This window comes from Bubalus kerabau, chromosome 5 (genome assembly GCF_029407905.1).
Source record: "Bubalus kerabau isolate K-KA32 ecotype Philippines breed swamp buffalo chromosome 5, PCC_UOA_SB_1v2, whole genome shotgun sequence".
NCBI lineage: Eukaryota > Metazoa > Chordata > Mammalia > Artiodactyla > Bovidae > Bubalus > Bubalus kerabau.
Window position 1 is genome coordinate 7,573,463 of NC_073628.1, and position 15,697 is coordinate 7,589,159.

At 53.0% G+C, this 15,697-nt stretch overlaps 1 protein-coding gene across 2 annotated transcripts in view; it reads right to left on the reverse strand.

Moving 5' to 3' along the window:
- Positions 1-3,745: 3,745 nt before the first annotated feature.
- The window catches only part of POLA2 (DNA polymerase alpha 2, accessory subunit), a 33,697-nt gene continuing 21,745 nt past the window's right edge, over positions 3,746-15,697 (reverse strand). For both annotated transcript variants that reach the window (XM_055580832.1, XM_055580831.1), the window contains 8 exons: positions 12,421-12,545; positions 11,595-11,633; positions 10,522-10,595; positions 6,931-7,039; positions 6,573-6,679; positions 5,689-5,748; positions 4,920-5,046; positions 3,746-4,206 (listed from right to left, as the gene is read on the reverse strand). In XM_055580832.1, the coding sequence (XP_055436807.1) occupies positions 4,057-4,206; positions 4,920-5,046; positions 5,689-5,748; positions 6,573-6,679; positions 6,931-7,039; positions 10,522-10,595; positions 11,595-11,633; positions 12,421-12,545 (791 nt within the window). In that variant the 3' untranslated portion in view covers positions 3,746-4,056. The remainder of the gene's footprint in view (positions 4,207-4,919; positions 5,047-5,688; positions 5,749-6,572; positions 6,680-6,930; positions 7,040-10,521; positions 10,596-11,594; positions 11,634-12,420; positions 12,546-15,697) is intronic.

The window sequence follows — 15,697 nt, forward strand, 5'->3', positions numbered from 1 at the left end:
TGCTACGTGGCCATGTTTGTTGCTATGTGGGCTTCATTAGTTGCAGCATGCTGGCTCAGTAGTTACGGCACACGGTCTGTTTCCTCTCTGCAATTGGAATCCTCCTGGATCGGGGATCGAATCCATGTCCTCTGCATTGGCAGGTGGATTCATAACCACTGGACCAGCAAGGAAGTCCTGTCTCTGACAGCTGTTAAAGGGTCTCGCATCTCTCTCAGCTTCACTTTGCCCTGTGTGGCACTGCCAGCCCTTTCTAAGTTACAGGCTGGATGTTGTCTGTCCACTGTAGAAAAGCCTTCAAAGATCCCCTGAGACACACAGAATCTGTCCAAACTCCTTCACAAGTCTAGACTGTTTGAGTCATCTGGCTCTAAAACATGGCTCCAGGTCACTCAGTTCTCTTTTCTTTTCTTTTTTCCATTCTCCCTCCCTTCCCTTGTATTCCCTTCCTTCATAAATTTAGAGCCTGGGTGTATACACAAGAGCACTGAGAACACATTCACACAAAAGCTGGTACATGAGTGTTTATAGCAGCACTACTCACAATAGCCCCAACGTGGAAACAACTCTAATGTCCATCAACTGATGAATGGATAATCAAAATACAGTCCATCTGTACAATGGGATGGGGCTTCCCAGCTGGTGCTAGTGGTAAAGAACCCACCTGCCAATGCAGGAGACCTGAGAGACTTGGGTTTGATCTCTGGGTCAGGAAGATCCACTGGAGGAGAGGATGGCAACCCACTCCAGTATTCTTGCCTGGAGAATCCCATGGACAGGGGAGCCTGGCGGGCTACAGCCCACAGGGTCACAAAGAGTTGGGCACAACTGAGGTGACTTAGCATGCATGCACGTACAATGGAATAGTATTCAGCCATAAAAAGAAACGAAGCACTGATAATGCTACGACTTGGGTGAACGTCGAGAACACAATGCTACGTGAAAGAAATCAGACACCAAAGAGCACACTGGTGTGATGCCATTTATTCGATATGCCCAGAAGAGGCAAACCCGTAGAGACAGAAAGTAGATTAGCGTTTGCCAGGGGATGGGAATGGGATGGAGGTGATGAGCAACTGCTAGTGGGTATGGGGTTTATTTTGGGTGATTAAAATATTCTAGAAGTAGTAGTGATGTTTGTACAACTTTGTGAATGTACTAAAACCCACTAAATTATACGCATTAAAGTGGTGAAGTTTGGGAATTCCCTGGCTGTCCAATGGTTAGGACTTGGTGCATCTACTTCCATGCTGGGGCCCCTGGTTCCATCCCTGATTGATTAGAGCTAAGATTCTACAAGCCACATGGCAAAAAAAAAAAAAAAAAAAACATCTCTGTTACAATTATAAATTATTCGAGTTTTCTGTACTGACAATCTGAACGAACTTTTTGGCCAACCAATATCTCAATAATTAATTAAAAAAAAAAAACAAAAACTACCTTCCTCTACCCTCCACCAGTCAAGGTCTTTCTTGTCTACTTACAGGGTTCTTTGAGGGAGAGGCCACATGTGTCCCGCAGGGACTGGCTCTCAGGTGGCTCAGCCAGGAGCCCCAGGGTCAGGGGAAAGGAAGTGTGTATCAAACAGAGAAGTGAAAAATCAGCCCAAAGGCTATTCCCAGCACCAGAGGAAGCAGCGAGGCTGGGCTGAACCAGCCTGGGTGACCCCGAGCTGAGGGAAAGGAAACACTGAGGTAGAAATGGCGGCAGGAGGCAGGAAGGACGGATGGCAGAGAAGTCACGGCCCTGCCCAGGTCCTCACCCCCCAGGACCTCCACCCCCAAGAATCCCCAGCTTCCTGGTTAGTATACACTTGGGGTCCCAGACACAGAGTGATGAGGGGGCTCTTATTCCTTCAGCTGCTCTCCCCTGACCTTCCTTGATACAGAGCCTGAGCCCAAAGGGTGGCTGAGCAGGGCTAAAGAAAGCTGGGCAGGCCCCTGGGCCAGCGGGTGAGAGGGCTGGGGGCCCTGTCAAGGGCAAGGCTGGGGCATCGAGGCGTGGAAGGCAAACTTGGTCCGAGTGCAGGACTTTGCTTCTTCAGAACCACCTGCTTCACCCTTGGGCTTATGTCTCAAGGGCCCAGGGCACGACCCGGACCAGGGAAGATGCCACCAAAGTGGGTTCTGGAGCAGGTGGGTCCCAGGGGTCCAGGCCCAGCTGGACTCCTCTGCTTCTCCCCGTCGCCAAGGCCCCCCACCCCCCAGAGCCTTATTTTAGAGTTGTGAGCCCCACATGAGGCTTAAGGAAACTGCTGAGCCAGCTAGAGGGGGCCGAGGAGCAGTCGGCTGGCAGTCGTTGGGCACTGACTTCCTGCCGAGAGCAAGGGAAGTTTCTGGTGTGGGGGCACGTGTCTGCCAGACCTGCCTGAATCTGGGGTTCTCATCCTGCTTTTTCTGTTTGTTTTCAATGCCTGCCTAGGCCCTCCCAGAATGTTGCCCACAGTCACACGACTTGTATCCAGGCAACGGGCTCTTGTTCCCATTCATGCCAGCTCCGGCTTTCTCCCCCAACCTGCCCTGCACGTGCTTCCCTCCCCTCCCCCTGCCCTGCCCCCACCCCCACCAGGATACAGGTATTGTCTCCCCTCTGCTAACTACCCCAATCCCACTGGGATCTCTGGACCGTCCTTGCCAAATGGGCACCAAGACATTACCATTCCCCACACAGCTTCTCCAGCAGTAATGTGAAAATAAGTGCCAGGGTTATGACACCCTGGGAGCCACACGTGGCTCAGAAGATGAGGGTCGTTTTGTTTATTGTGGCCAAAGGCTTGTCATCTTCCCAGGCAAGGGTTTCCTGGGGGTGCGGGGTGGGTTTTATGCTGACATTTGGCTCGGTAAAATGCAAATGACATTCTTGAGCTGCAGCAATTCTAAGGGGTTGTGGAAGAGGGGCCCGGGCTCCAAGAATGCCAGGTCTGGAGGCTGATAAGTCACAGTGGCCTTCTGGACCATGGTTGGGTGCTTCACGTGTGGGGAACCCTGGGGAGCAGTGAAAACCAGCCTCCCCAACCCCCCCAGGTGGGGCTGGTCTCTAATTCTGGTCCTCAGAGGAGGCGCCTGTAAAACGAATGCAATGGAACAGCAGCTGCTTGTTTTCAAAGGGAGACCAGTTCTGCCCAAGCCTGGTCAGATCTGTTGATTCCACTTCGCCGTCAGACGGGGGAGGCAAAAGTTGGACAGTTAGGTTACCTATTTATCTCTGACTCAAGGCATTGGCCCTTGGCCTGGCAGCCGGGGGTTTCCAGCCATGGCTCTGGAGTCTGAGGCAGGATGGCCACCAGCTGAGAACAGAAACCCACTCCTCATTTAGCAGCGACAGCCTCTTGCCAGGTGCCAGGACCCCCAGGGGTGGGGACGTGGTGGGGGCCCTGGAGGGCCTGGCCTTGTCCGAGCATTATGGGCTGGAGGCGAGACCCAGGCAGCGGTGCAACTCGGCCGAGCCGGTGCAAGGGGATCTGGCTCTGCAGCAGCTCTGGGAGGCCCCGCTCCAGATGCAGGGGTCGGGCCGGGACCACGTTGGGCCTGAAAGGACTGTGCCTGGCGGGCCCGGCATGCAGCCAGCTGCACGCTCCTCGGCCGAGCCCAGAGCCTCCTCAGCACAGAGGCCACGGGGGCCTCAGAGGGTCAGAGCTGGGGCTGGGCGGAAACTCTGCATGACAGACGCTCTGCTTCTCTGGACAGAGGTCGAGGAGGCAACATTCTTTGTTCACTACCAGGAAAAAGAAGGAGCGGAAGACAGATTCAACGCAGAAGTTACAGAATTTATTCTATTTCTCCAAAAGCTGTTTCCCTGTCTGACTCACATACGGAATCGTGAAGCCTTGGCCTTCCTGAGCGTGCTGCGCCCACGGCCAGTTCTCTCTGGACTCCGAGTGTCCAGGAAGAAACAACAGTTTTCTTCCAGAGAAGCTGGACTCAGGGATGGGGACCAGCTGCCCGAGGCCTTCCCGCAGGGCCCCTGCCCCTTCCACGGGTGGGAGCCTGTCAGAGGGCTACTCCCAGTCCCGACGTCTGTGAGGCCCGCGTGACGGGGCTGACGAAGGACGGTGGCTCAGATCCTGACCACCTGGGCGGCAGCACACGGACTCTGCCGCCCCTGGCCGCCTGCGGTCTGCCTCCTGAGGTAGAGTCGGCCGAAGGTGCCCCCCACCTGGCCTTTGGTGAGGCGCCCCGGGTTCACACAGACGCAGCCGAGGATGTCCTGGAGGGGAGGAAAGAGTGACTGTGGGTCTGGAAAGGCTGAAACCATGGGCACAGATGTGAAGAAGCTGGACTCATCTAAGGGTTCAGCCCCAGAGGATGTTGTAGAAACTGGAAACGAAGGCAAACGAAAACCATCTTCCGTCCAATATGTTAATTTATTACTAGAAAACTCTGAGTCCCTCTTGTGTCTCCAAAACAAAATAAAGAAGGTGACTCAGCCAATTCCCAGACGTGGAGACAAACTCGCTCTATTGGTTTCACAGCATGAAAGGTTTACCTCCGGAGGTTGGACTGGCTCTAGTTTGGCAAGAGGAGGTTGATGGGGTAGATTCCCCCACGAGAGCATGAACCTGAACGTGCCCAAGAACTGCTGGGAGCTCATCTCAGAATTCGGGGAGGGGACAGGCAAGCCCAGGTCACCTGAGGTGGCCGTGGGTGAGAACCGTGGTTCGAGGGCCTTCCTAGCTGCCTCTGGGGCTTCCAGGCTGGGCTGCCTGAGCGCCATGCCGTGGGTGGGGTGGGGTGGTGGCAGTGGGCAGCAAGGGCGCATCACTTAAGCATTATACTAACAGATTTGTTTTCTACTCCTACCCCTCCCCCAAAGGAACGAGGCCACTGTCCCCACCAGCAGACCCGAGAGGAGTTAAGTGCCAGGGCTCCAGAAAGGAACTGGTTCTGGCATTGCTGGGAAATGGCTGAGTTCAAACCCACCTTCACGAAGTATCTCAGCTCTGATGGGGCTATGAAGACGTCGGGGGTGACGGGCAGCTGAGCGTAGAGGTAGAAGTTCTCGTAGTCGATGGCCATGTCCTCCTGGGGTGGGTAGAGCGGGTAGTAGCTGCAGAGAGGAGAGACAGTCAGCAGCAGCGGACTTGGGAGCCGTCCCCAGACGGACTCCTTCTCTGCCACTGGTTTCCACGCTGTCACACCCTGCCTCTCCCTCCCCTCTGTATCTGGGGGACAGAACAGGCCCGTCATGCCAGGAGGGAGCTCCCTGGTGGGGCCTGGGGAAGGCTGTTGTTGTTCAGTTGCTAAGTCGTGTCTGACTCTTTGTGACTCCCGGGACTGCACAGGCCAGGCTTCCCTGTCCTCCACCATCTCCAGGAATTTGCTCAAACTCATGTCAACTGAGTCGGTGATGCCATCCAACCCTCTTATTCCCTGTTGCCCCTTTTCCTTCTTCCCTCAATCTCTCCCAGCATCAGGGTCTTTTCCAATGTGTTGGCTCTTTGCATCACGTGGCCTGGCCAAAGAACTGGAGCTTCAGCTTCAACATTAGTCCTTCCAATGAATATTCAGGGTTGATTTCCTCTAGGATTGACTGGTTTGATCTCCTTGCTGTCCATGGGGTTGCAAAGAGTTGGACACGACTGAGCAACTTTCACATCCACTGGGGAAGGTTCTTGAAGTCAAATCTGTCCGAGCTCTGTGACTCCAAAGCACTCCGGGCACGGGCAGGTGCCCCACAGGGCGGGCTCACCTCCGCTGGGTCAGGATGTGTCTAAGAATTCGGCTGAACCGGTCTGAAGTTCCAGAAGAACTGCAGAAGGAAGAAAAGCAAGAAACGGAATGTGGAAACTTGTTTCTCAGCACCTGTTTCTCTTTGGGGAGGATTTCTTAAACTAGAGAGAAGCGATGTGGCCAAGGTGTGTGACAGGAAGTCGCCTCTGGGGAAGTTTAAAGACGTGTCTGTAAACAGCTCGGTCTGTTGAGCAGGACACTGGGTTGAGAAGGGGAAGAGCGGGAACTCCTTGTGATCAGGGCCCAGGCAGGCCGTCATCAGCCCCACACTGTGTGAGAGCACGTGGGGTCCACCCCTCGAGGGGCCAGCTGTAGCTGGGTGACCCTTGCACCTCCAAGCAGAGCCAACCTGCACACATCCATCTCGCCTAACACACGAATGGCTCCACGCTCCTTCCTATCACAGGTAATGGAAGAACTGAACCGCTGAGCCTCGGTTCAATAGACCCGGTAGCGTCTGATCCCCTGCAGAGTAATACCTTGTTCTGGGAGGGGGAATACCCTCCAGGGTAAATACAGTCACCCCACGCGCACGGACAGCTTGTTTAGGTCACACATGTGGCAAAGGAAGCAAAGTAGATGTCTATGACTAGAAATTAAGGGCAAAGATAGGATGGAAGGGGCCCTGCAGGGCCTCAAACACTGTAGACAAGTGGTAATAGACACATGTGTGTCCCGCCGCCCCCTTTGGATGCAGAGAAACTCAGTGGCCAAAGGGTTTGGCAGAAAGTGCTGCTCTAGGGACTGCCCGTTTGAGACTCTGCCCAGCAGGCCTTTGGCCAAGGACAGGACCAGGGTCCAGAGGGCCAGAAACTGCCCATGGAACTGGAACCCCCTTCTCACCTACTGATCTCCTCGGCCCCCATGTGGAACAGCAGGTCGGTGGATGTCAAACCAAAGATCACTCCGTTTATGGAGAGGGTGCAGGGCTCGGACACAAGCTTCACTCGCTGGAACGAGAAGGGCGGGGCAGGTGTTAGCGCGCTGCAGTTAGAAACTTCTCCTCTGGGAAAGTGGGGGGTCCAGAGGGCTGGGGAGACCACGGAAAGTCCAACACACAGTACGTAACACATGTGCTTGTGATAAAGAGAAGCTGAGAATCAGGCCCCATCTCCCCACCCTCCACTTCCAGATGGAGCTGGGTGGTCGCCGCCGGCATGTTGCACTCGGCTGCCTGCTGTTACGGAGGGGATGCGTGTACCTTTTTGTCCTCTCGAAGCAGGTCGGAGCAGCTGAAGGGAGGCTGTGGGTACACGGGCTCGTGGTGTACGTCTCTCAGCGACGGGACGACGATGAGGTGGGAGCCGGAGCTGGTTTGCAAAAAAAAAACACGTCAGAAGAAGGAAGATGAACACAGCTCATAGCCGGGTGAAAGATTCCAAGTGTCAGGTCCTCAGACAAGAGCCTGCTTCCGAGGGGGATGCTCAGAGCTCTTCCACGAGGAGGGGCTGCTGTTTCCCCACGGAGTACTGGGTGTGAGAGATGGGCTGATCTATCACACGACCACCTTGACGGGCTCAAGACATGCTTTCTCGCAGCTCCGTGTCATGTTCTACTGAGAGAGGAAGAGGACGACCGGTAGAAAAAGGGAAGACGAGACAGAGAGCTAGAAAATCAGGAAGGACAAGGATGTGACCGGAAATCCTCAGAGCCCAGATGGCACAGTGGTAAAGAATCTGCCTGCGATGTAGGAGACCCGGGTTCAATTCCTGGGTTGGGAAGATCCCCTGGAGAAGGCAACCCACTCCAGTATTCTTGTCTGGAGAATTCCATGGACAGAGGAGCCTAGGGGGCTGAAGTCCACGGGTTTGGAGAGTCGGACATGGCTGAGAGACCGATACATCTTCACTTTCCTCAGACCAAGAGCTGAAGCCAAAGTTCTGACTCTTCACACTGGGTGAACAGATGTGGCTTTTAGGTGTCCCGTTGCCTCCCTGACTGGGGGCTCTTCCCTCGGGAGGGACCAGGCAGGCAGACTGGATCCAGGAGGGGGAGAAATGGTGCATTCTCCCAGAGCCCACGCCCCCTCCCTGCCCCTCCACCTCACACAGGGAATCAGGGCTGGTTTTTATTCCTCAGCTGACTATCTGAGGAACATGACAAACATGAAAGAGATATCTACCAGCAACAGTAGAAGCAGAGATGACAGACTTTCCTCTGGTGGAGGGTTATAACACAGAAGTGAGGAAAAACCCCGAAACTCTAGAGGCCGACGCTTTATCCTCTCAGCCACACAAGAGAAGAAAAGGGAAAAAACCCATCTCCTTGATTCCCTCGCTGTCCTTGGCAGAGGGGCCTATGGTGGAAGGTGTTATTTTGGAGGCATGTCTAACAACTGCTGGGCTTCTCTGGTGACTCGGTGGTAAAGAATCCACTTGCCAAGCAGGAGCTTCGGGTTCAATCCCTGTGCATGCTCAGTTGCTCAGTCGTGTCCGATTCTTTGTGACCCCATGGACTGTAGCCTGCCAGTTTCCTCTGTCTATGGGATTTCCCAGGCAAGAATACTGGAGTGGGTTGCTATTTCCTTTCCCAGGGGATCTTCCCTACCAGGGATTGAACCTGTTTCTCTTTCGTCTCCAGTATTCGTGCCGGGGGAATCCCATGGACAGAGGAGCCCGGCAGGCTACAGTCCATGGGACCACAAGAGTCGTTAACAACTTAGCCACTAATCAACAAACAACACCCACCACTAGCTTTCACTTCTAGCGCCCTCTCTTGCTTAAGATGAGATGGCTCCCCAAAGGTGGGTACAGGCAGGTACCCACCTGTGCAGGTGTAGGGACACAGCTGCCTCTCACGTGGGATAAAGGTGCTGGTGATGTTCACACACGTGCCACTTGTTTATCGTATCTGCTCAAAGCATGAGCCGACACTTCTGCAGCGGAAAATCTGAACCTCGAGACCAAAGGTACTCTGCAAATTAGTTACTGTTCCTTTGCCACTGAAAAGTTCCCTGTGATTATCCAAGACTACCAATTTGGGTGCTGAAGCCTGGCAAATGAGCAGGGGGTGGCCTGGAGGGGACAGTGTGTGTTCCAGACCCCCGGGGCTCAGTCTGTGATGGACACAAAGAGCAGAGGTGCAGCCGGCCACTGTTAAGACGACATGGACTTGCTCTGTTTCCTCGCAGGAGCTGGCAGAGCAACAGTTAAGGAGGAAACGGGCCTCCTGCTCTGAGTTATACATGGGTTGTAGGGGGAGGGATCCGCGAGAAAATTCCAACTATGCTGAGCATTGCACAACTTCACACATCATGGTGGGCTGGGCCTCGCAGCCGCTCCCTCAAGCTCCGGGGCTCTGCTGGGCTCCCAGGAGGGAGGCGGCGCTTCCTCACGGGCTCTGGTTTTCACTGATAAATGGGCTCAGTGCTCTGCGCTGCTGACCTCTCAGAGTAAAAATAAATCCCCCCAAAGAGGGCCATTTTTATACTGTTTGGGGAGGGTGGGCAGCCCCTCTCCCTGAGGCGCACTCTGGCTGCAGATGAAAGTGCCTGGCGGTGCTGGGAGCTCACCCCCAGGGCGACAATGCCCGGTCTGTTCTTTGTGTGGCGCTGCTGCCAATACCACATGGGGTGAGGAACCAAAAACAACCCCATCTCAAAGGGAAAGCTCCCGGCTGGCGTGCCGGGCGGTGCCCGCCTACCCGGAGGGGACCCGAGGGCTGACAAAACAGGGACACCAGGCCTGCCCCTGGTTTTCAGGGACTTATCTCCTGAGGAGCCTCCAGGTCTGACAAACTCATTCAGGGTCCCAACAACCCTGGGGGTGCAGAGGGAAGACACCTGTCATGTCACTTGGAGTGGGGGAGGGAGAAGGGAGTGGCGGGCCCAGCTGCAGGCTGTCACACCCCACGATCCGAGCCCCCCGACTCTGGGGTCCGTTGGGGTTCTCCCCCAGTCTGAGAGGCCTACCCTGCTGGGACGAGAAGGTAGAATGACAGCTAATCATCGCTGGGATCAGTTCTCACTGCCAAGGGCGGAAGACTATACATCTTGTTTCAAAAACCACCCTTGTTCCAGACGTATTTTACACTTAGCCTCAGGAATGTTTGTTTTCAATGAGCTCAGCTCCTGGCAGGCAGATCCCTGGAGGAGGAGATCCACCACCAAGGGCAGCTTCTCTCGAACCCGGGCACTGGAGGGGAGCGACAGGAAATGGGGGTGTCAGCTTCCAGAAAAACTTTCTACTTCTAGCTTAGGCTCTTCCTGGAATAGCGACTTTTCTCTCAAATTAGAACTGCCCAGCCCTCATCACCGCTATGACCTTTCCCAGTCCCATCCCTCCAGTCCGTGGCAAGGGTTCAAAATCCCCACCCTCATGCGTCCCCACCCACATACGAGCTGTCGTGGGGTGCCGTGAAACCAGTGAGGCACTGACTAGGGAAAGGACTTGGGCTCACCCCCCAACTCTCACTCACAGGAGATGTTAGGCCCCCTGGGACTCTGTGCTGTAAGCCATCAAACACTCCCCGGCCCCACCCCGGGAAGATTCCCAGGGAACATGAATTTCTACAAAAGGGAGTGAGAAAAGGAAGGAAATGCAGAAAGAGCCAGGGAAGAGTGAAAGTCTGGGCAGCCTTGTCCTTTCCAGTGTGTTTATCTCTGTTTTTACAAAGATGCCTCTTCACTCAGGGCCGGTGCGCTTGAAGTGCAAGGGTTCTAGCTGATCTCTGCAGTTCAAAAGGATATAAGGATGGGAACTACCACGACTTTTGAACGGTTTCAGTTTCTTAACGGGGAGCCCTGGAGAAACTCAGGAAATGTAAGGTTCTGCCCAGTATTTTGAATGCTGACCTTCGTGTTCCTTCAATAATTGTTCGGAGACATTGCTTGAAAACATCTTCAAATGAACTCGTCAGCAGACAGCTCTGCAAGAAAAGAAAGGAGATTTACAGGGTGAACGTTTGGTGTCTATTCACTTGTTGAGTGCTGGTTAGACGGCCCTGGGGGCAGATGCGGGGTGAGGAGCTGAAGGAGATGCAAAGATACGCGAGACAAAGGTCTCTGTCCTTTTGAGAACTGAGTCTAGTTGGGAGCAGGCAAGGAGGTTAGGGAAGAATCAGTCCTGAAAGTGAGCCGAGGGGAGGAGTAGGAAGAGAGCTTTGAAGCCTTTGCTGTGGCTGGTAAACCTTCTGAGAGGGCTTCCTGGCTGGCCCAGGGGTAAGGAATTCATCTGCCAATGCAGGAGATTCCTGGTCTGGGAAGATCCCACATGCCGAGGAGCAACTGAGCCTGTGCTTTTAGAGTCCAGGAACTGCAATGGCTGAGCCCACGTGCCGCAGTAACTAAAGCCTGCATGCCCCAGAGTCTGTGCTCCGCAACAAGAGAAGCCACTGCAACGAGACGCCTGCACGCCGATACGGAAGAGTAGCCCCTGCTTGCCCAGCTAGAGAAGAGCTCGCCTGCAGTGAAGACCCAGCAGTTGAAAATTAAAAAAACAAAACAAAGAAACCCCTCCAGAGGGGCCATTTGTGTTTTAAGTTCAAAGGACAGTGACACTCAGGGCCCAGAGCTGTGGCAGCCAGGAAAGGGCTTTCACAGGCACGGCTCCGGGGGACCACGGGCACCTCCCCCACCCTCCTGCCCCAGAGCCACACGTGTACACGAAAGGGACCAGGACTCAGATATTTGGACCCCGTCCCCCACCCGCCCCAGCTTCCAGGTGGCTCTGTATTCTGGTGAAATGAAGCCCTCACATTCAGTACCTTTATTAGACTTGCCCTGCAATAATGTTTTTCTGATCAGCCACAGGGATTCATTTAGGCTGTTACAGATGCAGGATAAACTCCAAGAGATGAAATTAACAGTGAGGCCTTGACTGAATGCGAGTACCCAGTCTCTCCCTGACTCCAGTCCCAGCCACTTACCTCAACCTGTTCATGCTTAGCGTCCAGGAAAGGGCCAAACTGCAGAAACGAAGGTACCAAAAGAACACATCAGAATTGCAGTGCCTCTGAGTACCCTCACACACCCGATCCTAGCAGTTCTCTGCCCAGGGTCCATCTCTCCCTCCAAGGCTGCCTGCACAGGCTGGGACAGGTGGCATGTGGGCGAGGGTGGGATGGTGCCCAGCCATATCACAGGCAGAAGGACACAGCCTCCTGGATGGACAGGCACACTGGGCCGTCACTAGCTGCTTTGCCTCCTATAATGCTGGGCTTTTGTTCCCCCTTCAACCCAGCAGGGGCAATCTACCTCCAAGAAGCAGTACTCTGAGCTTTCAAAAGAGATGAGTTCACAAATGGGAGTAATTAGACAAGAGGTGAAATACTGAAAAATCAGTGCAGGTGGCAAACACCTTGGGCTTTTTGATTACGACCATGCACACAAAGGGACGCCCTGGTGGGCCAGTGGCTAAGACTCTGCTCCTGATGCAGGGGGCCCGAGTTCTATCCCTGGTCAGGGAACTAGATTTCACACACCACAGCTAAAGATCTTGCATGCCGCAATGAAGATCAGAGACTCCACACATCACAACTGAGACCCGGTGCAGCCAGATAAATTAACATTAAAACAAAGACCACACACACCTCGCCAAAGAGGGAGACCAAGAACTCAGAAATACTTTTAAGGAGGAGAGTTTGACACTCTTCCTAAAAATTTAGAACCTCATCAGACCTTTTTCTAAGATTACCCCCGCCCCACTCTCCCTTCGGTGCCTCCCTAGGTGAACTGTCTCCGGAGGGGCCCTACCAGGATGCAGACGTCCGGACGGTCGCGGTTGATGATGGTGATCAGGTCGAGCAGGGGGTCAAAGGTGATGCTGTCAGATGTGGTGTACGGCCCACAGGCCACCAGGACCATGAACTGCTCAGAATCTAAGTCGGAAAGGATTGTTAAGGTGTTGATGAGAAGATGCTGGGATGGTGGGAGAAAGGACAATGAGGGCAAGAAGCCTCGGGACTCAATCAAGGGTCCCACATGTGCAACTCTGGGAATTGAAAGGAATGAGACCTCACCCTGCCCTCAGAGCCCTCCATGAGCTGCACAGACAGGCAGGTGTGCAAGCAACCAGAACTCCGGAGACAATGGGAGGAAGGTGGGAGTCACGAGAGAATTGATCAAAGTGACGTTTGCTTACACGGTTTTCCTCTTACCTTTTTTTTTTTTGGTGGTAAAATATATACAACACAAAACTCAACTTTTTTGGGGGGCGGGGGGACGTGCTGCGTGGTTCTCAGGACCTTAGTTTCCTGACCAGGGATCGAACCTGTGCCCTCAGCAGTGAAAACGCGGAGTGTAACCACTGGACCACCAGGGAAATTCCTCCTGATCACAGCCATGTTTAAGTCAACATTTCAGTGGTATCGCTGCTGCTGCTAAGTCGCTTCAGTCGTGTCCGACTCTGTGCGACCCCATGGACGGCAGCCCACCAGGCTCCCCGTGCCTGGGGTTCTCCAGGCGAGCACGCTGGAGCGGATTGGATTTATGGGTTCTCCAGGCGAGCGCACGGAGCGGATTAGATAAAAATCCATCATGCTGTGCGACTGCCACCGCCTTCCATCTCCACAGCTCTTTCTATCTCGTAACAATGCAACTCCGTGCCCGTTAAACACTAACTCCCTGCTCCCCCTCCCCCAGTTCCTGGCAACCACCTCTATGATTCTGATGGCTCTAGGAACTTCATCTAAGGGGAATCATATGGTATGACAAAGACAATCATTTGTCTTTTTGTGACTTTGCTTACACTTGAGAGTCGCGTTTTTCAGGAGCCAGGGCAAGGTGGGTCCCCAACAGCACTGAGGTTTGTAAGCTCAGTGGGAGGGACCATCAGTGTTGAGAGCAGGTGGAGAATTTGGTACATTGAGGAGTCCAGGAAGACAAGCTAGGGGGCAAGGCTTGGGACGGGAGACTCTCGTGTTATGGGGTGCAGGGCCTTGTTTCAGGGTTCCCTTTTCTTTAGAGCATCTGCTTTCCTTTTAGAGAATCAGCCCTGGCGTCCATAAGGTCCCCTCCCCTCCACCCTCTGCCCTATGGAGATGTAAGTTAGGTGCACCGTCCTCCTCAGCCAAAGAGCAGGCATGTACTGGCTTAAGCCATTCACTCTCTCCTCTGGATTCCAGAATCTCAAGGTGAACTATGCAAGGACAGAAAAAAGACTGGTGCTGACCCATCCAGCTGAGGTGCCTGGTCAATGCAGCCCAGGACTCCCTGCTACCTGGACACCTGGCGTTGCTGAGCCGTGATCCGGGCTGTAAGCCTGTTCTAGCCATTGTCTGGTCTGTGTGCTACCTGAATTTCTTAAAATTTTCTTAAGTTAGTCTGAACCAGGTTCTGTAGCTTACAACAAATCCAATGATCCTTGACTTCTTAACAGGCAGCTTTATTAGCTTCCTATGGTTTTGGTAACAAACTACCACAAACTTGGTGGCTTAAAACAATACACATTTGTTATCTTACAGTCCAAGAGGTCAGAGGTCCTAAAATCAAGGTGTGGGCAGGGCAGCGTTCCTTCTGGAGGCTCTGGGGAGAATCCTTTCCTGGCCCCTTCCAGCTTCCAGAGGCTGCCTGCATCCTTGGCCCACGACCCCTCCTCCATCTTCAAAGCCAGAACCTGACATGTCCATCTCTGTGACCTGCCCTCTCCTGCCGTTCCTTAAAAGGACCCTTGTGATTACACTGAGCCCACCTAGACAATCCCCATCTCGAGAACCTTAACTTAGTCACACCTGCAAAGTCCCTTTTGCCATATAAAGTAATATGTTCAGGAATATATTCCAGGAATGAGGGCCACTGTTAGTCGAGTGTGGCAGTAACTGAACTGAGAGAGAGAATTCAAGGAGGAGAGTAATACTGGTGCTGTGAAGAGGGGAGGGGACAAAGCTACATTCAGTTCCGAGGAGCCCAGGAGACGCAGGCCAAGGGTAAACAGTGAGTGCCTGGGGGCCAGGTCCATGCTGTATTCTGTGTCTCCACACTCAGGTGTTGAGCCCAATACCTTGCTCACAAAATGTCTATTAACAACTTTTTCAGGGACTTCCAGCAGTTAAGATTCTGCACTCCCAGTGCAGGAGGTCCAGGTTGGATCCCTGGTCAGGGAACTAGAGTCGGCATGCCACAATGCAGACCCAATGCAGCCAAATAAATAAATAAAAATAAATGACTATTAACAAAACAAACCCGACTTATTCAATTGCTTCCAAAGATTTCTCGGGCACAGCTCCGGCTCCGGGCAGTTCAGCCCTGTCTGTCCCCTTTGTTACCTGAACTTGATTCAACACTAGCACTCCAGCTTCCATAAACACTTACTTCCTGAGAGAATGTGCAATGTCATAAACTCCTAAATCTTGCTCCCAATTCCAGGCCGCCTCTAAGGATGACCTCACACAGCATTAACGTGGAGGGGGTGTTGACAATATAGCTAGCATCAGCTATCTCCCTGCTAATCCTCAACAGCCTACTGCTCTGCTTACAAAAATGCTTGGAATTGTTTTGAAGCCAAGTTTACTGAAATGTTCATCTTTTCTCATCTAGGTTAGCTACCAAGTAACTCTAGGCTTCCTGAGAAATGTGTCTAATTTTAAAATATAGTTTTCTTTTTGGAATAACTTTAGAATTATAGAAATGTCCCAAACAGAGTCCAGAGTTCCTGTATGTACACCTTTCACCCAGCAACCGCTAATGCTAACATCTTACATAACTAGGGTACATTCATCAAAACGAAGGCATTAATACTGGTATGTTACTGTTAGCTCGTGACTTTATTTAAATGTCACTGGTTTTTCCACTAATGTCCCCTTTCCTTGTCCAGGGTATCCCATGGCATTTAAAGGAATTCTTTTTTAAATTGGTGCTCTTTACCCTTTTCTTGTTTTTTCCCTTTTCTTCCCCCTTCCCTTTCATTTTTTGGCCGCACGGCATGCAAGATATTTCCCAACTAGGAATGGAGCCTGTGCCCCTGCATTGGGAGCTTGGGGTCCTAACCACTGGATAGCCAGGGAATTCCACTGGTTTTTTTCTTTTTCAAAGC